The 22,986-nt window shown below is 49.8% G+C and overlaps 2 protein-coding genes and 1 non-coding gene across 7 annotated transcripts; 2 read left to right on the top strand and 1 right to left on the bottom strand.

The window, feature by feature from the left end:
- The first annotated feature begins 66 nt into the window (after positions 1-66).
- On the top strand, positions 67-21,121 carry LOC120950039 (protein unc-80 homolog). Of its 5 annotated transcripts, none has more exons than XM_040367775.2 (35): positions 67-266; positions 2,465-2,648; positions 3,599-3,625; positions 4,672-4,692; positions 4,761-4,906; positions 4,982-5,135; positions 5,208-5,418; positions 5,507-5,868; positions 5,934-6,127; positions 6,201-6,600; positions 6,671-6,783; positions 7,082-7,099; positions 7,461-7,611; positions 7,672-7,768; positions 7,830-8,111; positions 8,188-8,385; positions 9,210-9,498; positions 9,582-9,678; positions 9,766-10,189; positions 10,258-10,448; positions 10,519-10,876; positions 10,942-11,107; positions 11,190-11,383; positions 11,465-11,608; positions 11,681-11,801; positions 11,887-12,082; positions 12,554-12,723; positions 12,804-13,371; positions 13,442-14,002; positions 14,066-14,231; positions 14,305-15,389; positions 15,524-15,672; positions 15,733-17,050; positions 17,116-17,284; positions 17,353-21,121. In XM_040367775.2, exons 2-35 carry the CDS (start codon positions 2,505-2,507, stop codon positions 18,435-18,437), a joined length of 9,969 nt encoding a protein of 3,322 aa, XP_040223709.2. In that variant the 5' UTR covers positions 67-266; positions 2,465-2,504; the 3' UTR covers positions 18,438-21,121. The 5 variants fall into 5 exon arrangements, with proteins under 5 accessions (XP_040223709.2, XP_040223708.2, XP_040223705.2 ...); XM_040367774.2 differs by having other exon boundaries at positions 9,745-10,189; XM_040367771.2 differs by having other exon boundaries at positions 9,153-9,498; positions 9,745-10,189.
- On the top strand, positions 12,396-12,467 carry Trnat-cgu (transfer RNA threonine (anticodon CGU)). The gene has a single exon. It is a non-coding gene; the product is annotated as a tRNA-Thr (tRNA).
- LOC120950044 (vacuolar protein sorting-associated protein 72 homolog) lies at positions 19,593-22,806 on the bottom strand. Its single transcript, XM_040367784.2, has 4 exons — positions 22,523-22,806; positions 22,012-22,445; positions 21,750-21,936; positions 19,593-21,682 (listed from the first exon to the last, which is right to left on the bottom strand). Exons 1-4 carry the CDS (start codon positions 22,654-22,656, stop codon positions 21,232-21,234), a joined length of 1,206 nt encoding a protein of 401 aa, XP_040223718.2. The 5' UTR covers positions 22,657-22,806; the 3' UTR covers positions 19,593-21,231.
- Positions 22,807-22,986: the final 180 nt, after the last annotated feature.

Genomic DNA, 22,986 nt, shown 5'->3' with positions numbered 1-22,986 from the left:
CGTTTTCAGGCACAGATTCAACAATTTTTCCAGCAAGCCGTGCAGCGCACACAGTGCAGCCATTACATCGTCCCGGGACGGGGGTGTGTTTTACCCTACGCTCTAGCTGCGGGTTCACTCTGCCGTTTCACCGTTTTTTCAGCCCCCAACCCTCCCTCCCTATAAAGAGGGGGAACGTTGGTAGTGCAGTTTACTGGTTTCAGTTTCCTTCTCCATTCCATCATGTAACCGTGCTTCTGTTTTCGCGTGTGCACACACATTTCTCGGTAAGTGTTTCAATCCCTTTTGGATCGGAGTGAAGTTGCAATTTGCTGGCCAGAGAAAATGTGCGGACGTGGTCAAGTGTGTGTGTGTGTGTGTGTGTGTGTGTGTGCTTGTGTGATAAAAATTACAAGCGAATATCCACACAGCCATGTCAGGCCGTGGGCGTGTTTGTGTGTATGTGGCAGCGATTTTATCTGGACGGTGTAATGGTTATATAATTTCTCTCCAGCTGCTTACCTTACTGGAGCGAACGGGTGGTTGCGAAAAATCACGAAAAATTGTGCAGAAAATGCTGTGTGAGAAAATCGTGCAGTGATGCTGGTGAAAATTTTCCCAAGCCATTTTCATCCCCCCCACTTGTCCATCACTTCCGTGTTTTCTAATATGGCGGACGGGAAGTTGTAATGGCGATGGGTCGTATCTGTAAAAAGCGCCTCCGTTAAAGAGCTAACGCGTTAGAGAGTTAAAAAACGCTTCCAAATCCGTGCGAGTGTTGGAAGGTTTGATTAGCCTTGAGCGGGTGAAGCGGTGATAAAAATCGAATTTGCCAAGTGAATGACCGCTGGGAAGTGAAAGTGCTGGCAAACAATAACCACCGCCCATCCCCCACACGCTATCAAAAAAAAAACAACGACGGGATTAGAAGTAGCGAGTAGTAGTGCGCCCCGTGAAGGCCGTGTGTGTTACATAAAACTTTTATGCTCAACAGACAGTAAAAATTGAACCACTCCCCGAAGAAGAGTTGCTCTTGCCCCATTCTCTCGCCCCAATTTCACCCCATTTCGGGGGTGCCCCACCTATAGAGGGGAGAGGACAGGTCATACACGGCCAGATCCATCCATCTATCGGTCCATCTAACCAGCTCTGCTGGACGAATGTATGTGTGTGTGTGTGTGTGTGTGTGTGTGTGTGTGTGGCATGTAAAACGCATCACGCGCACAGCAACGTTTCCGTGCTGCGAAGGAAAACTGAGCACCAGGGGAGGAAAAAAAACACCCCAAGCACAAGCATCGCACACAGTTACGCTCACGGAAACGACGAAATCTCCAGCCAGCAAATGATAAAAGCAACCTGGATCGATAAAATCAGCTGTTGAATTTGACACTTGCTAGCGCTCTCTCGGGTTCGCTCCAACTGTGCACACACACAAATACACACGTACTGCACGACACACTCCATTGATGGTGGAGGCGCCCAGTACGGCATAACAACATCGAGCAGCAACAGCACAGTCGGCCGTGCCACGGTAACCAATACCAACGGCCAGCAACTACTTTTCAATGCAATTGTCAGTGCCAGTTTTGTCCGAGATGAATAAAACGCTACAATCTGGAGGGGAGGAGGGGGGGGGGGGGTGTGAGAGAAGAAAACCATAAACCAGGGATGTGCGAGGGACATAATCGATGAAAATCGAATCAGATAATCCCTCGCATTTCATTACCCCCGGAACGAGCGCGAGCGCATAAACGATGCGGCTCCATCTGTTGCTGTGTGGGCATTGGTGGTGGTGGGCAATTTGCTCATGGAAAAAAATGAAAAAAAACGAGACACACAAAAATGAAGCTTTATGTTGGGTGCCAAAATTTCTGAATGTCTTTTGCTTTTTGCTTGTTTTGTAAAATACCCCACCATTCGGTTGGAGTTGTACGACCGCTAGCTCAACAGGTTCAAGTGTGTACAGTGGGAGGGTGGGGGATGGTGTGAAAAAAATGTATATGCATGTGTGTCAACTAGCGGCTGGACATTTCAACTACTTGATGAATGCGGTTTCGGTCGCAGCGCGGTACGGCGCATGTTTGGCCTGGGAAACTTGGCACCGGATGAGAGCATGCCCGAATGCAATTACCGCGGTTGGTGGTGGCTTCATGATTGAAGATAAATTAATTTGTTGTTCTTTGGGCACCGGTGGCACCAGTGGCGCTGTGGCGAACGATGGCACCGAAACACCGTCCGTGTTTATTTGCGCAAGTTGAAACTTGATGCCAATCATCGAGTCCGGGGGACCGAGAAGTTAATTATCTCGTTATTGGAGGCTGCTTTAGTGGGAACAATGTTTGCGTACTTTTTTGGAGCTCTATTAAAGGGGGAGGAGGGTGTGAAATTTAATCCGATTTTAAGTGTAGAAGAACATTACTATCGAGAGCTGTTTGAGAGCTTTCGATTGAACTACATAAATTATGACCTTTTCCTCGTTCGACAGAACTCTTCGTCATCCCCGTTATCTACGCATACGCTAAACCATGGCGAACGCTTCGTCCACCAATCCCATCGACGAGGGCCTGCAGGACCTGGGCGTCCCGGTGCCGGTGCAGACGTTCCTGTGGCAACAGATAGCGCCCTTCATCCGGCCGAAGCTGGGCAAACTGCACGAGGCTAGCTGCATGGTACGTAACACGTAGCCGAACACGGTCCAACACAGTTCTTCCTATCTGGCAAAAAAGGGAAGGCCATTCCCACAGTGAATTATTATCACTAACTATCATCACCACCTGCGTCCGGTGTGGAAGAATGCAAATTGTAAATAATCATACGAGATAGAGAGTGACAGAGAGACGACATAGAGCGAGCTCTCGTGTTTCATGTGGCAACGAGCGTCACTTTTTCAGTTCAGCTCTTGTTTTGAGCTTTAACTTTATAAAACAAAGCGATCAACCATAGCAAAAAAAAAATGCTTTAACATTCCATTCTGTTCTATGTCAATTATTTATGTTTCGACGTATTTGTTTCTTTACCAACAAACAAACATAAACAAATAGCGCTCTCAAGCTCTCTAATTGTTTCCATATGTGTGTTAACAGTGTGACAAATCGGTGTAAATAATATGGAAAAAAACGAAGCGGTGGTGACGGACAGGACAGGTTCAAAATTGCATTACAAATATACATTAAAAAAACGCATTTTTCATGCTCATATTACAACAAAAACATACCCCTCAAACATATTGAACATATAGCCGTGTGAATTGATGTTGGTTTTATTGCTTCTTTTTTCTTTTTTCCTTTCCGCCAAAACCAAAACACAAAAAACGAAAACAAAAAAACACCACCATATCCTTATCTCTTTCTCTCTTTCTGTGTGTGTGTGTGTGCGTGTCGCTATTGTCATCATGTGTGCCAAAAACCCCTAAACAACAACAAACAACATCAACAACTGAAACCGACACTTAAAACAAATACAAAATATCAACCACCTTGCGTCCTTCCAAATAAACAAACAAACACTCCTTGTGCTCATGGTGTAATCCAACAAACAACTACACAACCAAAATAACATAAAAAAACAAATGCTAAATACTCAATTCGAACGATGCAATACAAAATTTTGTGTACGATAGTTCTGTCAACACGCACCAGGACACCATGTAAGTGTAAATAAGTACATGTCGGATAATGTGCTGCAAAAAGCTTATGCTTTGTACATCTTCGTTTTGTAGTTTTGTTTTTCTTCTTCTTAGCTTTCTGGTACTAGGAAATAGATAGTGCTGGATTTTGTTTGTCGATTGCCATTAAACATCCACATAGTAGGGCCTGGTAGAGCCACAGCGTTGACGAGTGTACAAGTAGTTGCTATCTTGAGTTTATCATTAATACATTTGTTTGTGTTTGTCTCTCTCGTCCATTAGAGCAGTTGGATTTTCCACCAAATACGTCCAGTAATGTGAAGCTTTCATCCTGTGTCAGTAAAGCACATATCTAAATGAGCGTTTCATACCACCACCATCATCACCTTCATCAGTAGATAAGAGCGTTGTTGTTAGACAGCACAATAGAAGTAACGATATTTGCAGTATTTTTTTCCCACACTTCATAGCTCCATACACATTAGACATCTACGTACACGGTCTGTTTTCCAATTCCCATTTCTTTAAACATCACGCCACATAAACTTCATGGTAGCGATTAGTAAGCGTAGTGCAGTGCTTTACAAGTAAATCTGTTTCATTTTTCCTATTAAAATTATTCATACCGCATGATATATTCTCAATAAAGCCGTAAAACCATAACCTTGTGCTGGAGATTGCATACTTTGAGGGGCATATACAAACGAAGCCAACAAAGTATGCACTCCGTGTCACAAAGCGCCTGTCGTTATGCAATCCTCGCTTGTGTATTCTAGCCTGTACAATATGTGAAGCGCATTCGTTGCTTTAAGTAGAATTAAATATTAGAAATAGTTTTAGCATTATCGTGTTGTAAACTGCTTGAACTATCGCCAGCGTCAGTACCATTCTATCCTGTAGCGACGCATGCATGTGTACGTTACCCTGTTACGTCTTGCAAGCGTACAATAGAGCCCCGGTAAAACGATATGTATATCGATAACTTCGATCCCAACGCCCCCCCTATCCCAAAAAACCAACAACACTGGTCCAAAGCCATGTTTACTAATTCAAGCTTTCATCCACAGGAGCTGAAGGAAGCGTGCAAGGTAAGCGTGACCTGTGAGCGACGCCTCACATCAACTCGCTGAACCCTTTTCGGTTTTCTCTTTCACAGTCTTTCGAGAAAGTGCTTGTGCAGAACATTCAGTTCGGACTGTCACCCTCGCTAACGTCCGCGCTGGAGTCGATCCCAAGATGGCGCATCGTGCAGGCTGCCTTACCGCACGTAATACACTGTGCCGGAGCGCTGATGCACAATCGGTAAGAGGAAAACCTACCAATGCTACCCTGTAGGATGTGATTTTAACCTTGGCACTTCTCTTTGGTCTTCCCAAGTGTGAAAGATCTCCAGGCGCTTGGGTCGGCGGAAACCAAAATACTCTACACGCTGCACTGGATACTGCTGTTTGCCGCCGAGGAGTGTGCCGATGCCGATACGGACAAGGATAACACGACGAACAATTACCTCTTCTCGATACCCACCATATCGGTACGATATCCTCGACCATCCTCCGATTGATCCGTGTGATAAATGATTCCGCTTTCCCCTTTTTTGTCACAGCTGTTCGTCTTTCTGTTCGCTCCCATCGCACACATGCTGAAGGAGTCCGATTTCCAAAACTTTCGTCTCGAGAACGGGTTGAAGATGTGGCAGGGTATGTGGGAGTATCGGGCCCCGAATGCGCCCTGCTTTACCGCACCGGTCAAACCGAAGGCGCGCAATCTGCTGAGCTCCGTTAGCACCACTCCATCGCCGGAGGTGTTCTCGCCCAGTACGTTGAACTGATGCAGTGATCGCTTGTAGTAATCAGCAGCTTGTAAACCACTATTTACCATTCTACCATTCTGCTCCATTTATAGAGAAAATGGAAAACATTGAATCTCCGCCAAGCATATACTCCGGCATCATCAAGCACGACGACGAGCTGTCGTTTGTGTCGTCGCCGAAGGATTCCGTCTTTCCGGAAACCATCCCGGAGGAGGCGTCCAGTGTTGAGGAGGAGCGTGTCGTCATATTTCGCCTGCCGATGGATGGTGGCGTACCAGATCCGTCGTATTATACGGCCGACGCTAGTCTGCTGCATCATGGTGCCAAGTTTAACAAACCCGCACACCAAACGCCGACCAGCAGTGGGATCGGCTCGAGGACGCATCCACTATACCAACCGGATCATCGCGCAGAACCTACCAGCTTTGATTTCGATAGGATCGACACGTACAGTGTAAGTGTATTGGTGACATTGAAGCCAAAGAAATTCGTTCTGAGATCATTGTTTCCCTTGGATAGCAAAAGGACTCTAAGCCAAAGACAAGCTCCTCGACGGAGCGTGAGTCCTTCGACACGGATCCCAAGCTGTCCCAAGGTCACAAGTGTGATGTGGTCGCTGCCACCTTTCTCGACGTTGCCGTACTGCGTTGTCTGTTCATCTCACACTGGCAGGAGGAAGGTGTCTACTGGAGTCTACACTATCTCTACAATCGGTAAGAGAGTTCAAGACGACGTCATCTCAACACAGCTATTTTGAGAAGGGTTTTTTATTTCCCCACCCTACAGCTTGCGTGACATTAGCGAAGAAACTTCAGCCCTTCCGTCGCACCCGAGACGACGCTCCAACTCCTTGCCCATACCGCAGATTGAGATATCGCTCTATCAAGGTCCTACCAGCAGCCGCGACAGTCCCAGCATCGGGTCGGCCAACAAGGACTACATCGAGATACCGGACCCACCCATCCCTGCCCTGCTGGCCGATGCACCGTACTACGTTTCGAAACTGCCCTCGGATGAGTCCTCTCTGGGGCCGTTGAGCGAACGGAAGGGTAGCGAGAAGAAGCGTCGTGTCAAGATGGCCGACCTTCGGACACTGATCGAGACGCGCATCCTGTCCAAGTCGGACCGGGGGCTGGAAAAGATTGGCCTCGATGCTAACACCAACGGAAAGCGGCTACAGCAGATGGTATGGTTTTGGAAAAGGGGGAAGAAATAAGTTGAGCTTGAGGTGCACTAACGTGACGTTGCTTTGACAGGAGTGCCACCGTAGCTTGGACACGGGCGAGCGACAGCTATCCCGCTCAGCGTCAATGATATCGCGGGCTCCATCAACGAACCTGGTGAAGGGCAAAAGTATGCCTAGCTTAAGGTATGTATTGTAATGTGAAAGACGATATCATTGCTTCACCATCATTGTCATCATCGGAGCATGTATCAGTGGTTGGTGGAACATTGGTTAAGACTACTCAATGGGTAATCTACTAGATCTGTGGTTAGTTAGTAACTGTCTAGCCGAGTCAAGTTGTGAGTTGTGAAGCTCATCTATTGATCATCTGAAGTGTGTTTATGTGTAGCAAGATCACAACATATAAAACCATTTTCTATCTCTACTTTACGCCTTCTATCTGTCGTATCTATTCCCTTAACCATCTGTAAATCTATCCCAGCTGTCTCATTGATAGCGGGTAAGTTTCTTTACGAACTCGAACCGAGAACGAATCCTCCAAAAATCAAACCTCAACCCCCTGTTTGTGTACCGTTCCCGTTCATTGATTGTGCACATCCTTCATCGGGATAGTTGACGTTTTCAGTTTGTGTCCACGTTTTAATTGGAATATCCCCACAACCTGCTTGTTGACACATTGGAAATGACCCCAGTTTTGGAATGTTTGATATGCATTTTCTAAATTCATACTTGTTTCTTTCTGGCCGTTATTCCTTTATACATAGTTGGTTTGTGTTGTGTTCCCTTCCCCTCGATCCTTCAGCGATAGTACGTGGCGTATTGTAGTTGTCAGGTTAACAAAGTTTCACTCCGTTCCACAGATGCCATCGAAACATCGAACCACCGCCGAAGGTTATACGCAACGTCCAGTCAACTGTGCCGTCGAGACAATCGAGCACAACGCCCAAGTATCCGATCATTACCGTCACAGAGCATACGCCGACACCGTCACCGGACTACATGAAGCGTCAGGTAACTAGGCTACTTACCTCCAAAATACGTTCCAAAGACTAATCCCAGGACGGTTCTTAGGGTTCCATCGATTCTCAGCTAGATGCATTGAGTGCTGGTGGTAGTACTGGGATGTTCAAGTCGCAGATGTTGCGCTCCCACACAGACTCTCACATCGGTAGGTTAGCGTTGAGCAATGACGTGATCACGGCTAACCATTTGCACGCTTTCCCGCTTAGGTTACACTTGCATCTCGGATGAAACGGAAGCACCCGGGTCGTGTTTCTACATCACCAAGGAAGGTACGATTGACTACGAAGTTGTCCTGCTTGCCGTACACTGCGTGTTCAAGCGCGACTCGAGCGTCTGCACTCTGCGCGTCCTGGAAGCGGGCCTGAACATTTGCGAGATCTTGCTAGATCTGGGCGTGCTGAAGTTTGGCGATCATGCACACTCGCTTGCGATCGGTATCGTGAAGCGTGCCTTCATGCATCTGGGCTGTCCGCATGGGTGTAACGATGGTATGCAAGCTGAACTAAACCCAAACAATTCCCAGAACAACTCCACGGCTAATATTGCACACCCATTCCATTCCAGCAAACCGTGGCCCACCGGCCGAAGTGTTGCGAACCACCTGCAACTCGATCCTCTCGCGGCTGCTGCGTCAGAATGGCAAAATTCTGAAAGCGAACCTGCGCGCCTTCATCAAGGAGTCGCCGATGCACGAAATCACCGACTTCTTCCACGCGTATCTGGGCTTTTGCGTGGATCCCAGCTCGCTGCTGTCACCGTTGAGTAAGTAGAGCAAGTAGTGTGAGCACCTGTGATTAACTGTGTTGAACACGTGCGCAAGAGGTGCCTTTGGAACTCTTGGCGCCACGCTAGCCTTTGCTTCTTTCCTGCTCGATGTCGTACACACTTCTTGCCGTTATAAGAAGGTTGAGAAAGTTGTACCGTGTGTGGTTTTTTTTCCATACCGTTTGCTGCATTGCTAAAGTATTCGTTCGTAATTTTGTACACACACACACCCATTCTCCACTGTCGCCTCCACTGTACCATTTTTTTATTATCTAGGTGTGTTACTTTACTTGTTTTATAGCTCGAGTTCCATAAAATGTCATCTGCTTTTTACGAAATTCACCCTTAAAAAACGTCGCAAACGAATGCTTATGCCGTATGTAAACGCTCCACCATTAAAACCTCTGTTGCTTCCTGTGCGTGCTGCAGTAGCATTTGGAGCGAAATACGTGCTGCCTGTAAGAGTGTAGCCACTTGATCTGGTCTGTATTGATTTGGTATCATCCATTTGGCAGTTTCTGTTGTTTCTTCAAGCGCGAAACTATCGCATTTCGTTAGTCCTTAATTCACAGACACAACATACACAGACACACACCAGTCATACTCATCGTTGTATTTGATCGTATATTTGATCTGCCTAACACACACACACACACACGCTCACTAATATGTTAACACACACAGATATATACCACTGTTTCCTGTTGCTTGGTCCGAAGTAGAAAAGCTTGCACGTATATGTGTTTCATCTTCACCTGATTCAGACCATAAGAGATCATCTGGCATAAAATCGTTCAACGCTGACTTTGGCGGTATATCAGGCGGCCAGGGCGGGTACGCGACCAACTTCGGCAGCGGGCTGACCGGCGGCACCGAGAGCCAGCTGATCGGGGCCATCTTCAAGACGCTCGCCACCCGGCTGGTGCAGTCGCTCAAGGAGCTCAAGTCCCAGGACAACCTCTCGCTCTACTGTGACGTTCGGCAGCTGATCACGTACGTCAAGGGAGCTCACGGCGGTCCGTTCCGCGTGGTAGCGCTGAGCGGCATCTTGGCTGTAACTCCCCGTCCGCACAAGCAAGCGCCTAACATGCAGACGACGCGGGTGATACGGTAAGACGATGAGTTTTGGACGAGTCTTCATAACGCAACAGCTCTTGCTCTATCTCTAATTTCCTCCGCGATTCTTCCCACAGTCACCTGCCGACCAACGACATCCAGCTGATACAGCAGGATGAGAAGGCGCAGCGCAAGCTGCTGTTCAAGAAGAAGAGCACCTCCTCGACGTGTGTCGTAAGTAGAGCTAAATGTCCTCTTGGTGTACGTGACTCTCAATAAGTAAATTGCTTAAACACGTAGATCGTTCCTTTCCTGTTGCAGCTGTTAGAGACGGAAGGGTTTGAGGAGCCGAGCCGGGCCAGCCAGAGCCCGTTAAGCAATCTGCGCCGTAAGGGGCCGCAAGTGCGGCCCACCCTTACCCCTCGCCACAGCGAGCGGGCTTTACTTTCTGACTCTACTTCCAGCTCGGAGCGCAACTCGGTCGGCCGGCTGACGGGGATCGTGCGATGGTTCCGCCGCTCGAAGGACCGCGAGTCCGTGGACCTGGAGTCGGGCATACTGGCGGCGAGCGGGTCGGAGTCGATGGCAAACTTCATGCGCAAGGGTTCACTTAACTTTCAGACGCGCAACCGGGCGACGGAAGGCATCGGGCGATCGATACAGAAGGCAAAGCGGCGGCTCAACCGGTTGGGGCTCGGCAAGGGCAAGAAGAAAACGGGTGGCACCGAGGATGTGGGCGGTAGTTGTAAGTTGTGGTTTGAGTGGTGTAAGTCTGGGGGAAGAGTGCGAACATCATTGGTACGTTTTCCACAGATTTTAGCAGAAGAAGTTCGCTTGACGTAAGTGATGGACCACGCGAGTCGGAGGTGGTGGTGCTGAAGGAGCGTCGTCTCATTCCCATAACACCGGTACGGGAAGGAATGGCTCGGTTTGCATTGCTGCTGGAAGTGTGCGCTCCTGGTTCCGTTCCCGATCCTGCACTGATCACTGCACTTCTTGATCTGGTAAGTGATGTTGCAGAAGTTTGCGATCGAAGAAGTCGTCAACTGCAACACAAATTCACCTCTTCCACAGCCTCAAGCTCCGATCGTTGCCCGGGCGGCATTCCTGATCGAGTGTGCCCACTTTGTGCATCTGTGCAATCGGGGCCAGTGGCCGTCGTGGATGAAGCAAAACCTACCAACCTTTCGTCCTTCGGGGCCGGCAATGGGCCCCAGGACGGCAATGGCAGCCGGGACGCGTCGTGCACACGTGCTGCAACGGTCAGCCGGCAAAATGTTCCACCAGTGGGGTGAAGCATTGGGCGCTCGGCTAAACGAGATGGTCAACAACGATAAGTTAACCTCGGAGCAGATGGCGGCCACTTTATCCGATCCCGAAAAGCAGAAGCAGCTGCTGCAGCAGGATGAAGAGGAAGACTTTCTTGACGAGAGTAAGTGTGGGAGGGGAGCATGTCAGCAACAAACAAGTCATTTCATGCGGGATTTTCGATTGCAGCAAGTGTTAATCCCCACGGAAATGATTGTCCGCCGGCACTGAAACTGATTGCCTGTGTGCTGTTGCTCGAGATCACTGCGTTCTTGAGGGAAACGTACCAAACGCTGCCGAAAGCATCGCGACTGTCCACCAAAGAGAAGCACACACCGTGGGATAAAGTGTGCCGGTAAGGAAATCCAACCTGAATTAGAAGCTTCAATTTGTTTTTGTTCACTTACCTGACGCCCGCCCTTTGCTTGTCCTTGCAGTGGCGAAACCAATCGCCGTTGGTCTATGGCACTCAGCTCGATGGGCGGCCATTCGCAGACGTCTGCACAGAGCCTGCAGTCGATAGCGGGCCAGACGGAGCGTAAGATCTCCTTCGTACTGCAGGAACCGGACAACGAGTCCGAGAACAGTAGCAACACCACACTTACCATTCAGGGCGAGGAAAATATTCAGCGTATGTAGTTGGGAACGGTCGTTCTGTGTGATAGATGGTTAACTGGGAGTCCGTTTTTTTGTTCCGTTCGTCTCATTGCAGAAGGTCAGAAGCGTACGTTGGCTACATCGCGAAACTTTCTGTTGCGCCGTGGAACTTCCGCTACACCGGCCGGTGGTTCGTTCAAGCGACGCTCGCTGAAGCTACGCCGCGGTGCCAAAGATCTGAAGGAAGTGGAGAATGAATGTAAGAATTACAGTGGCAGTGTTTGGTATGGTTTGGGATGATCATTTTTCATTTTTTTTCCCTCTTTTCTAGACCCGGTAAGACGTACTGACTCCATACAATCGAAACGCAAGGTGTCTTCACTCTCCGACAGAAGCGACAACTCCGAACCGGGACAAATCAGTGGCGGAGAAGAGTCGCCAGGCATTTTGAGGTGGGTTGAGCCATTTGTCCCCTTTTACTTTACTTGGGGCAATGTAATGCATTAAACTGTGATTCATTTCACACACTCTTCGCAGTGACGATCAACCGCCGGAGTCTCCATGCGATTCAAACGATTCGGATGAAACGACCAAGAACTTGCCGTGGCTAAAGTCGGTGTCGAACTTCCTCGGCTCGTTCAACTATTACTGCGACCATCAGAACTTTTGCCACCCGTACTGCTACCGACGGCATATGCGTGCTGCAACCAAGCTGATCCGAGCAATTCGCAAGGTAACTTATTTTAATTTTGAATGTATACTTTGCATGTACAAAAGTGCTTTCGTTAAGTTACAAATTATTTTATTTTTAGCATAAGAAGCGCATTTTATACTTTTAAAAATATATTGTCCACCGTAATCCCACTGTGGTTGCTTTTCCCCTTCTCTTTCCTATATTTGCCGAAATGTTTACAGTGGTCGAGTACCGCTGTAAACAAAGCGCAGGAGAAGAAACAGAAACAGACCATAAAGCATGCAAGCGTGAATGACGCATGCGCTCACGTAGCTGTGTTTATATAGCGTAATGAGTGTGCCTCTCTCATCGGGCCTCTTTAGCTCAGTGGTAGAGCGCTGGTCTCGTAAACCAGCGGTCGTGAGTTCAATCCTCACAGGAGGCAGCTCTGAAATACTTTTTTAGCAATCCCATCTTTGTCAGGACTCCCTGTACTCTCTACTGAACGTGTGTTTTCATTACTTTTTGCAGATCTATGGCGACGAGTTTGGTGTCACACCGGTTACTTACGCCCAGCCAAGCGAGTCCGCCAAGGGAACAACACGTCGCGAACGGTCTAAGCAGGGCCGCAAAGTGTCGGACCAAAGTTCGTCCCAAACTTCACCCTCCAAGCGCAAGGACAGCGTAACGAAGCGTGATAGGTAGGTTTAATGCTCCTCAAAACTCCCTGTATTACCTCCCATCTAACACACACTCTCTCTCTTACCCTTTGAAAATATAGAATCATACTGCAGGACGAGTCCGAACCAAACACCTCCCAGTACTCAACATTCATCCACGAGCCGAAACATCACCAGGAGGATCCACCGGTACTGAAGTACATCAAAAACCAGGTCCGGGATGTTTTTCACGCTCCCATCGCTTCGCTCGTCAAGGGTGCGGCCGTACTGACCGAAGAACAGTTCGTGGAGGTCATTCCGATTGCCTGGGAACTGCTGCTCGAAACCGACCAGGAAGTGTCGGCAGCTTCCGCCGCCCTCTTCATACTGGCCTCGGTGAAGGCACCCAACACTGCCACCGACATTATGCAGCGTTCGCTCAAGAACAAGTGTCCCAACACTCGCATTCAGGCGATTCTGCGCTACCAGGTGCTGTGGAAGAACCGCTTCCAGGTGTGGCCACGTATGGAGGAGGGCGCACACCTCTCATTCAAGGTGCCACCGCCCGGTATCGAGTTTACGCTGCCGTCACCGAAGATCGGCATCGAAAGTCTGCCCGTTGTTGATCCGCCCTGGATGCCTCGTCAGCAGAACAAGGACATGGAGGTTACACTGAACCAGGAGCGGCACGTAAGTAAACGCGAAACCTGTTTTTTAGAAGTGGAAGATCTTCATGATCCTCCATTCCTTTCCAATGTAGCGTTCGTTGGTAACAGCGACCAAAACGCGTAAGAAGCAGCAAACGGAAGCAATACGCCACGCTATGCTGCAGCAGGAGGACAAGCAACGCTCGGAGCGTCAAAGTTTCTTGATCACCACGATTCCCATCACGCAGCAGGCTGCTCACGAACCGGGTCTCGATCATGGTCCAGCGGAAGATCACGTCGAGGAGGAAGAGGACGGTACCCGGTCGGCCATTCACATGCATGCGGCCCATTCGCTCTTCCCCTCCTGTCTGTGTTCGTCCGTGATGCAGATCGTGGCCTGCTTGGATGATGCCGCAGTCAACTCGGACGGTTGCGCCGTGTACGAGGTGGCGTACCAGGTCATCTGGATCTGTTTGGTAGAGGATTCGGCGCTGTTTCTCCGCTACGTGCTCGAGCGGTTGACGCGCGATCATCAAGATCAGATGTTTAAGCTGCTGCGGCACCTGATACGGTTCGTGCCGCGGTTGCCCCAGCAGGCAGCGTTCGCCCTGTACAACTACATCATCGGGTACGTGATGTTTTACGTACGCTCGACGCATGAATGCAGCCAGCAGGTAAGTGTTTCAGGGGGATTTTTTCACGAAAAAACACACTAAATACAAACAATTCCTTTCTAGCTGGTAGGATCTGCACTGTCGGTGCTGTGGATGGTCGTGCACAGTGTGCACGGCATTATGTTTAAGGATTTGAAGCAGATCCTGCGCAAAGAGCAGTGTGATGCATCGATCCTGCTGACAGCCAACGTTCCTTCGGCAAAGAAAATCATCGTACATGGACCAGAAGGTAGGACACTTCATCCACAATAAAAGGTTATCTTTACCCTTCATCCTCCATTGGCTTCCCTCTGTTCCTACAGACGAGGGCGGCATACCGTCCCAGTTCCCGGTGCAGGAAGACACGCAGTTCTCGCAGCTGCTCAGCGAGTCGCTCGATTTCTTCGGCATCGACGAGAAAAAGCACGCCCAGCACGTGCTGGTCGACTACAAGAGCCACCAGATACTGAACCCCAACTGGTACGTGCGCGATTTGTACTTCTTCAAGCGTTCCCAGTACCCCCAGCTGCGGCTGGTGGAGATGAAACCGGAGGAGTCGTTCAATGCGCTCCAGCGCCAGGAGCTGTGCAAGAAGTTTGTCGAGATCGGTAAGGTCCACCTGACCTGGGCCATCCTGAAGAACGTGGACATGGTCGTCCAGCGGGTCGTGTTCCTGCACGAAGAGCTCATGAAGCTGCCCTCCTTTCCGCGCAAAGCGCTGGAGGTGGATCTCGATCTGCACCAGGGCGGCGAGCTGGGCAAGGAGCTGCTCGGGCTGGACGTGCTGCACAAGTTCATGTGGGTACGGTTGATAGCGCGCATGTTCGAAGCGATGGCCGGCAACTTTGCCTACTCCGCCGACATTCAGCTCTTCCTGAACGTGCTGTCCGGGGCGGCATTGCTCCACTCGGAAGACTCGTGCATCATGCGCTACGTGACGGCCACGTTCATTAACGCGGCGTCCAACTTTAAGAACATTTTCTCCACCAACGGGTACTTCATGATCATGCCGGCGATGCTGCAGGTGTACTCGCTGCACCAAACGAACAAGCTGGTCACCACCACGATCGAGTATGCGGTGAAGCAGTTCTATCTACTCAACCGGAAGCCTTTCATACTGCAAATGTTCGGCTCGGTGTCGGCCATTCTCGATACGGATGAGAATGGGACGTACGGCGAGGCGCACAAGGTGCAGTCGAGCTGTTTGTTCAATTTGCTGCTCAGTCTGGAGACGCCATCGCCGGATCCACTGAACATAGCGGAGTTGGTGAAAGAGCCGAAGCCACTGAAAGCGATCGATTTTTGCTACCACGATGAGGACGAGATGGTGACGGTGCTGGATTGCATTACGCTTTGCGTGATGGTAGTGTCGTATTCAGCGGAGAGTACCCGGGGATATCAGATGCTGGTAAGTGAAGATGCGTTAAGGGGATCAGTCGAATGAATCTTTAAAAAATGAATGAATCTTGAAAAAAGCTTCATGAATCACAACACTACTTATAAGCCATCGCCTTTACCCACCTTACCACCGATCATTTGCAGATCATTTTGGAAGCCATTTTGCCATGCTACATGCAGCAGATCCAATCCTCGTCCTACATTCCGCTGGAGGGAAAGTGCGAACGGGATATCATACTGCAGCTGGCCGTAACGATTCGTACCATGGTGCATAACTGTGAAGGATTGTCCAAGTATGTATCTTACGGCTTGCTTAAGCTTCTTGATATTAATCCTCACTCTTCACTCTTCAGGAGCTACAATGGACCGTTCCGTAACAGCCCGGAGCATAAAGGATCCAGCCAACGCAACTGTTCCCGCGGTCCGCCCTGCTCGCCGGGGCTCGATTATGACGACGAGTCACACGCCAAGTACGTCAGCGACATAGGCCGCTCGAAGATGCTGAACGAATCGGTCGATGATTCGGAAACGATCCGCGAATACCGCCGCCCGCGCGATGTGCTGCTCTCGGTGGTTGGGGAGTTTATCATCCAGGCCTCGACCCGGCTAGCCGAGCTGGCGCGCAAGCAGGGCGAACCGAAACCGATGGAACTGCTCGACGTCAAGTGTCACGTCCGGCTGGCAGAGATTGCCCACTCCCTGCTGAAAGTGTCCCCGTACGATCGTGAGTCGATGGCCTGCCGGGGCCTGCAGCGGTACATGCAGTGCATCTTCCCGCGTGCCGAGTGGGCCGACGATCACGGCATGAAGCCGACGCTCGTAACCATCCTGCGCCGGCTCGACAAGGTGTTTCTGAAGATCTCGAAAAAGTCGTCTGTCCGGCGGAACACCAACTGGGAGGCAGCGGCCGGTTTGTTGAAGGGCGTATCGGAAGCCATCATCCGCTACCCGCACATACTGCACTGGCGCGAAATGAAGGCCCTGCTCACGAACGTGCAGAACCTGATCGTGAACGAGCCGGGCAACTTCCCGGAAGGTGTGTCCGGTGCGGGTGCCGCCCTGATGTCCAAAAGTCCGCCCGCCTTTTTCTGCTCCAACGTGGTGCGGCTGGTCGCGCTGCAGGTGGTCAGCCCGATCGATTCCATCTCCCACGGGTTGGAGCAAATCTGTGGCGGAAGTGCCGATTTCCCGTCGCAGGAGAAGGCGGAAAACTTCCTGATGCATCTGCTGATGCCGCTCTGTCTGAAGGTGTGCAGTGGGCGCGGTATCTTTGACGTGGGAGAGCTGAAACAGTCGGACATTTCGTTCCTCGTGACGGCTGTGCTGAACGCCATGAGCCCCGTCGCTGGACGGACCACACAGATGGGCATGCAGACAAACCGTACCGGGGCGGACTTGCGGGCCGGTTCCTTAACGTTCACTGGAAGCAGAGATGCGAAGCGACCGTCGAAGATTTCCAGCTCCCTGTATCAGGCCACATTTTTGGCGCTGCGTGTACTTTGCATCTGCTTCGAGACGCGACTGTCCAACGAGTGGCCACGGATTGCGCGAGTAATGCGCGATCTGGGCCGCCGGAATGAGGCTGCGCCGGAGCTGTGGAGTTTCCTGGAGTTTGTCGTCACGCAGCGCACTCCGCTGTACATCGTGCTGATGCCGTTCATTATGCATAAGGTAGTGGGAGCTTCCTGGTCCCGTTTTTTTGGGAGTTATCTTTCATGCCATTCGCTTCTTTTCAGATCTCACAACCACCGATTGGAGATCACGAGCGGCACATGCAGTTCCTGATACGTGAGCGAATGCGCGGCACTCAACCCATCGGAGGGACTAAGTCACGCGGTGCCATCCTGCTGGAACTGTCGCGGGAGTTGCGTGAGCTTCGGGAAGAGCTTGAAGCAAGACGATATGGTATGATTGCCCCATTATCCAGATGACCACATGTGTCTCACCTGCTTTTTCGGTCCTCCCTTCCACAGATCGCGACATGTCCACGGAAACGTCCAAACGAGACATTCCCAACATCCCACCGGCACCCGAGCAACAGCCCGTACGTCATCAGCAGCGCCCATCGCTGATATCGATGCTGACCGGTGTCCAGCCGCCGGGCGGATTCCCCGGCTCGCTGCAGCAGCAGCAGCAACAGCAAGATGCCCGCAGCAGCACCGGTATCTGCACCTCCAGCGACACCCTGTCCCAGCAGACACTCCAAGCGCCGAAGGGTGAGTCTCTGTCCAGCTCCACCACAACCACCACCAACAACCGGGACGGCGGTCTGATTGCTGACTCGCAAAGTGCCGACCTGACGCTAACCTCCTGCACGCTGGCCGACGCAGGCTCGGTCGATCTGCAACCGCCGGCAACGCCAGTAGGTCGCGAAGGTTCCGGCATCGGTGGTAGCATTCCCCACCTATCCCACTCCGTCTCGCTGCAAGCGTCCGTCAAAACGCAACCACCCCGACTGCGCTTCGTCTCCTCGGTCGAGTTTAAAACGTCGTCTGGGGAAACGTCCACCACGCCCCTGTCCCCCGACAGCCTGGCGGACGACAGTTCGGGCGAAAATCACAACAAGCACCGGCTGCAACGGTCACGCGCCCAGAGCCGCAAAACGTTCCGCAATCGGCGTGGCATGCGGTCGAACAACTTCAGCGAACCGAGCTACGCCATTCCCACCGTTGCCGGTGGCGCTGGGCTGGCGATGGTTGGCGCCGGTGGTTCAACGGCGCCGGGGGCGGGAGGAGTGCCAGGAGTTGCTGTTGTGCCAGGATCGGGCCTACCGGCCGCCGCTGCCAGTGGTGGTGCCCCTTCGGCAATGCCACCGATCGTTAATGAGCCGCCGTACGTGGAGCCACTGAACCGTGCGATCGCCACGCTGGGCGATCTGAGCTGGGATTCGGTATCGCAAACGTCTTCCACGTCCGGCTACCGGGACAATTACAGCCTGCAGACGGGGCTGCTCTCGCCGGACGGTTCCCTTTCCGGCAATGCGATGGGAGGTCGCTCCTCGTCCCAGCATTCGCTGCTGATGCTGTTCGAAACGCAGGACGAAGATACACTGATTTAAGCGATTCGTCAACCCCATTTTGAACCCACCACAGTAGTACGAGGGATGTGGACCCTGTCATTTGATGTGGACAGCCCAATTGTTTTGGTTTTACTATGGGCACTCTTTCACTCTCTACTTAACGATCGATATCTTCGGAATTTTATCCAGCCAAGCAGAGGAGTAAGTGGCGACACACCGAATAGTGGACAGAGATTGATAATGAACACACAAGCGTTAACAAAGTGAAACGAATAACTTTTTAATAATCAATGCACTTACAGACTCCACCAATACTACTACTTACAACACGACACATTTTGTGCGACGAAAGTGTACGTCCAGATAGGGTTAGTAGTGGTAGGCGTCTGCCCACTTAGAACAACGCCACACCGTTCAATGACACGACGTTAACGTTTTTTGTAGTTTTGGGAGAAAAGCGTTGTTTGTTTGAAGAATTTGGACACACTGGAACACTGGATTTTTGTGGTGTAGGAAATGTTAGTAAAAGTAGGAAAAAGAGAACAAATGTGTGTGTGTGTGCGTTTGTGTAAAAGCGTCGTTGTTTAGTGTATGGATGTCGCCGGAAGTATTGAATTCAGTATTAAAAACGCCTGACTAAGTGGTTAGTGTAGTGTAACGAAAAACATATTTCATGTTGATAGCCAGATGTTTAGAAAAGTGTTACACACACACACACACACACACACACACACACACACACACACACACACACACACACACACACACACACACACACACACACACACACACACACACACACACACACACACACACAGTAGTACACACTCAATCAGTATTTTAAACAACTGCAAAATGGGAAAACGAATGATAACCGACATGATAAAATAGCAAAAAAAAAACCTTGTCCACCATCGCGCCATTTGGCGCGACTATAGAGCGAATGAGGAACGAACGAAGGTTTTACTTAGTTACATTTTAGAACCGGTGCTGGATTTCCGCCGGGTTTTTATAGGGACGAGCGAGGGTTAGATTTTAACGAAACTAACAACACACATAACCAATAGTAACGGAAATAGATAGAGCCAATGGTACTTCCCTCCGTTTGCCATCATACCATAACATCCCACCCGATAGAGCATCGATGGAGCATTGAGTGGTGTACGGAGGCCAGTACACAGGAGGGTTTTTAGTACACTCGACTCGCCGGCTGAAGATGTTGTTCCGATGATAAGATTGAAACACCTCCGATGTAACAACAAGTTTGATAGGTTTGTTTTTTCGTGCGTTATTTTGTACAAGGTACGAGATTTATACATATACAAATCTTAGGGTGGGTGTGTTATACTTAGAGTTGATGTTGGTGAGCACGTGTTAGCCGCTATCTGTTGTCCGTTAATTGTGGTTGGTAGTAATGAAGTCTTTGGTGGTTGTTGGTTTGTTTGTTTTTACAGTAGATAGTAGCAGTTTTTTGTGGAGTGAGTTAGTGACAACCGGAAGAAAGGCAATAGATAAACCGTACCAAAAACAATCAATTCAGCAGGAACACTTGAAACAATGAGAGAGATAAATAGCGGACATCACTGGAGAGTTTTGACTAAATATTGGTTTGATAAGTATTTTTCCTCAATGTTACAAACAAATGTTTAGAAATTACTGTTAATTAATTAACAACAGTTGTTGATTTGAACCGTGTGTCTCGGTTTCCGTCCAAAACGGGAAAACCTTGTTTTCTCTGTGGATGATTTATTACCGTCTTCTTTTTTGGCTAGGGCCAAACTCTCCCGCGCTCGCTCCAGTTGATGTGTTGTTGCATTGAAAATAGAGCGTTTTAATAGAACAGAAAAAAACAAATCCATCTAAACGACTTTTCAAACTGCACCAGACGGCACCAGTTTTTAGTCCAAAACAAGAAATAAAAGGAAATCATACATCGATTAGCAGCTAGCTAGCTACTACACCCAGCCACCGGAATAGAACAGAAGCAAATAGTTAACTTTGTGGGTAGAATAATGGGGAAATGATTTTCGTGTTGTTTTTTTATATATATTATTATATATACCAAATGGACAAGTGTTACACATTGTTTGATTACCGTGTTTTACGTGTTTTAAAATGCCATGAAGGAGGAAGATGTGTTTTAGATGTGCCATAACCAAAAGAATTGTATTATTAGCGCTGTTGATGAAAAGTAAAAACAAACTATCAACTTTGGAAAGGATTGTCACAGACCGACTCTATGATGAAACCATATTTAAAAAACATAGAAAAATATTTGCGCATTTTAATGCTAAAGCCGCCAAAGGGGCAGCTGCATCCAGCACACAGCCCATGCAGCACTTTTGTCTAGCAAAAAAAAAAAACTAATATAAAAACCGCCTATCCTGTGTGTAACTTGTTGCCGTTGATGTGTCGTTGATTAATAGATAGATAGTGTTGAGATAGGGCTAGGGCTAGGGTTCGTGGAGGGTAGAAAGAGTGGGTGTTTCACCCCTCCCTCCATTCGCACTAGAGAGTGAACGCCAGCCAACCAGCCAGCACCCTAGGCAAAAGGAGATAGTCTGATGTGAATGTGATAGTTGCATTGTGTGTTTTGTTTTTCGGTTTTGTGTGGCTTTTTAATATCGTCGATCGTAAGTGTCGCAAAAGGCCCCCTGGAAAAAGGGGACACACACCGCACACACACATATTTAAACAAATAAATTGCCAATTTAGCTTAGAAATGTGAAGCGTACAGTTTCTCTCTCGTTACAGCCACTTTATTATACTATCGCATCGGGTGTTTTTCGTTCTTAAAAATTATCTCTAAAATAAAAAAACAAGGAAAGAAGATTCATTTTCCCACACTCCCGGTTGCACTTACCGCCGTCGTTGCCACTGCCGACGCCACCGTCGTCGGAGGTTTCGGAGGCTGCAGCTTCTTCATTGCGGTCATCCGATACTCCTTGATCTTTTTGCGCCACTCCAACCATCGCGCCACGTCCGGATTGTCCGTGTTGCCGCGCTCCTCCAGCTGCTGGTAGTACGCTTCGCGCAGGATTTTAAACGCCTGCATGTTGCGGTAGGGCAGCTGCGTGATCGGGTCGTAGTAGCGGGCCGGTAGCCGCGTGACGGCACAGATCTGCCGATGCTTGCGGGCCGCGTCCGGCGTGGGGAAGTACGACTCGAACAGCTTGTTGTCGATGTCGTTCTCGAACGTGATGAACGTGCGCTCGTACTGGCCGGTTACCTCCATCAGGGTGGTTTTCTTGCTTCTGCTTCGTTTTACAGTCTTTTCTCTCGCGCTGCAGCGGGGGAGCAAAACAGAATTATTTTGTGATTTTTTGGGATGGGATGATCCAACTGGCTTACGTTTTGTCGTTCGTATCCTCCGCCTCCTTCGGGTCGCTTATGCTGAGTGGGTCCACCTCGGTGTTGCTATCGTACACCTCCTCGATGATGGGCATGGCGGTGGAGAAGTAGCGAATCGTCGGTCCGGTGAACTTCTTTTTCGTCGGTCTAATTTTCTGCTTTTCTAGCTCCATCCTTCGGAAGCGTTCTAAAAATAGCATGCCATCAGACGAGAGTTTTATACAAAAAAAAATGAACCGAAAAGCCCGCTCATTGAACATACCCAAAGATTTAATATTTTCCCGCTCGGTAATTTCCGCCTCCTCCAGCAGCTCCTCCTGCGTCGGGATGTACTCCTCCGTTCGGATGACGCGCGTCCGCTTCCGTTCCGCCTCGAACCGCTGCTTGAGCCGGCTCTGCGTGGCGGCCGTTTTGGCCGCCGTCGACTTGCGGAACGATTTGCGCCCCGAGTCGATCACGGTAAACTTGGGCCGCTTGCGCAGCGTCGACTGTCGTTCGGCTTTTGCCTTCGGTTCCTTCGCTTTGGCGGGGGCCTGCTTCTTGGGGGCCGGTTCTCGATACGCCTTCGTCACCGTGCCCACCTTCCGGCGTTTGCTACCTTTCGCCGGTTCCTCCTCCGCGTCGGAAATGGGCTCATCGTTTTCGTCAATGCTGAAGTCGGAATCGACGATATCTTCCTCGTCGTCATTCTTTTGACTGCGCAAAAACAGAACGGGGTAGGAAGACAAATGAGAAACATTGTACACTGGCTTTGGCCGTTTGGCTTCACCTACACGTAGTCGCCATCGTCCGCCGTCTCGCTGAAGCCGCCGTAGGAAGTTTTGTAAAATTCGTCCTCTTCCTCCTCGTTCAGCAGGGTGGCCATCCGTCGGCCGGCATTTGAGCGGCGTTCCCGTGTGGCAGCCATTCGGCACAGGCTAGTTAGGGTAATGGCTGTATTTGCTGCTAAAAGTTAGAAGTAAAACTTATGCCGCTTGCCTGGTTCCGTAAACAACTTTTCTCTTTGTAAACAATCCGCCCAAACCTTCGGTTTGACATTAGCAAGGCGTTCCGCGTTGCCAAGGTTGCTGCATGACAGCTATGCCCGGCTGGGGAACTGACAAACAAAGAGAACGTTTCTGTTTGGCATGCCAAAAAGCTGGAATCAATTGAAATTTAAATGCAAATTATGATTTCTGAACTTTAAAAATGGATCTGCTTGCATCATAATCTTCACTCACAATAATATTCCATTTGT

This window comes from Anopheles coluzzii, chromosome 2 (genome assembly GCF_943734685.1).
Source record: "Anopheles coluzzii chromosome 2, AcolN3, whole genome shotgun sequence".
In the NCBI taxonomy this organism is placed as follows: Eukaryota; Metazoa; Arthropoda; class Insecta; order Diptera; family Culicidae; genus Anopheles; species Anopheles coluzzii.
Note: the sequence above shows the minus strand (reverse complement) of the source record. Positions and strands in the feature narration are given on the sequence as shown.

Coding starts and splice junctions, on each gene's coding strand:
- LOC120950039 (XM_040367771.2), top strand. CDS start 2,505: ATGGCGAACGCTTCGTCCACCAATCCCATCGACGAGGGCCTGCAGGAC. Junction 4,693..4,760: donor AGCTGAAGGAAGCGTGCAAG/GTAAGCGTGACC, acceptor TCTCTTTCACAG/TCTTTCGAGAAAGTGCTTGT. Junction 15,673..15,732: donor AACTGTGAAGGATTGTCCAA/GTATGTATCTTA, acceptor TTCACTCTTCAG/GAGCTACAATGGACCGTTCC.
- LOC120950044 (XM_040367784.2), bottom strand. CDS start 22,656: ATGGCTGCCACACGGGAACGCCGCTCAAATGCCGGCCGACGGATGGCC. Junction 22,446..22,522: donor GCGGACGATGGCGACTACGT/GTAGGTGAAGCC, acceptor GTTTTTGCGCAG/TCAAAAGAATGACGACGAGG. Junction 21,937..22,011: donor GGAAAATATTAAATCTTTGG/GTATGTTCAATG, acceptor TGCTATTTTTAG/AACGCTTCCGAAGGATGGAG.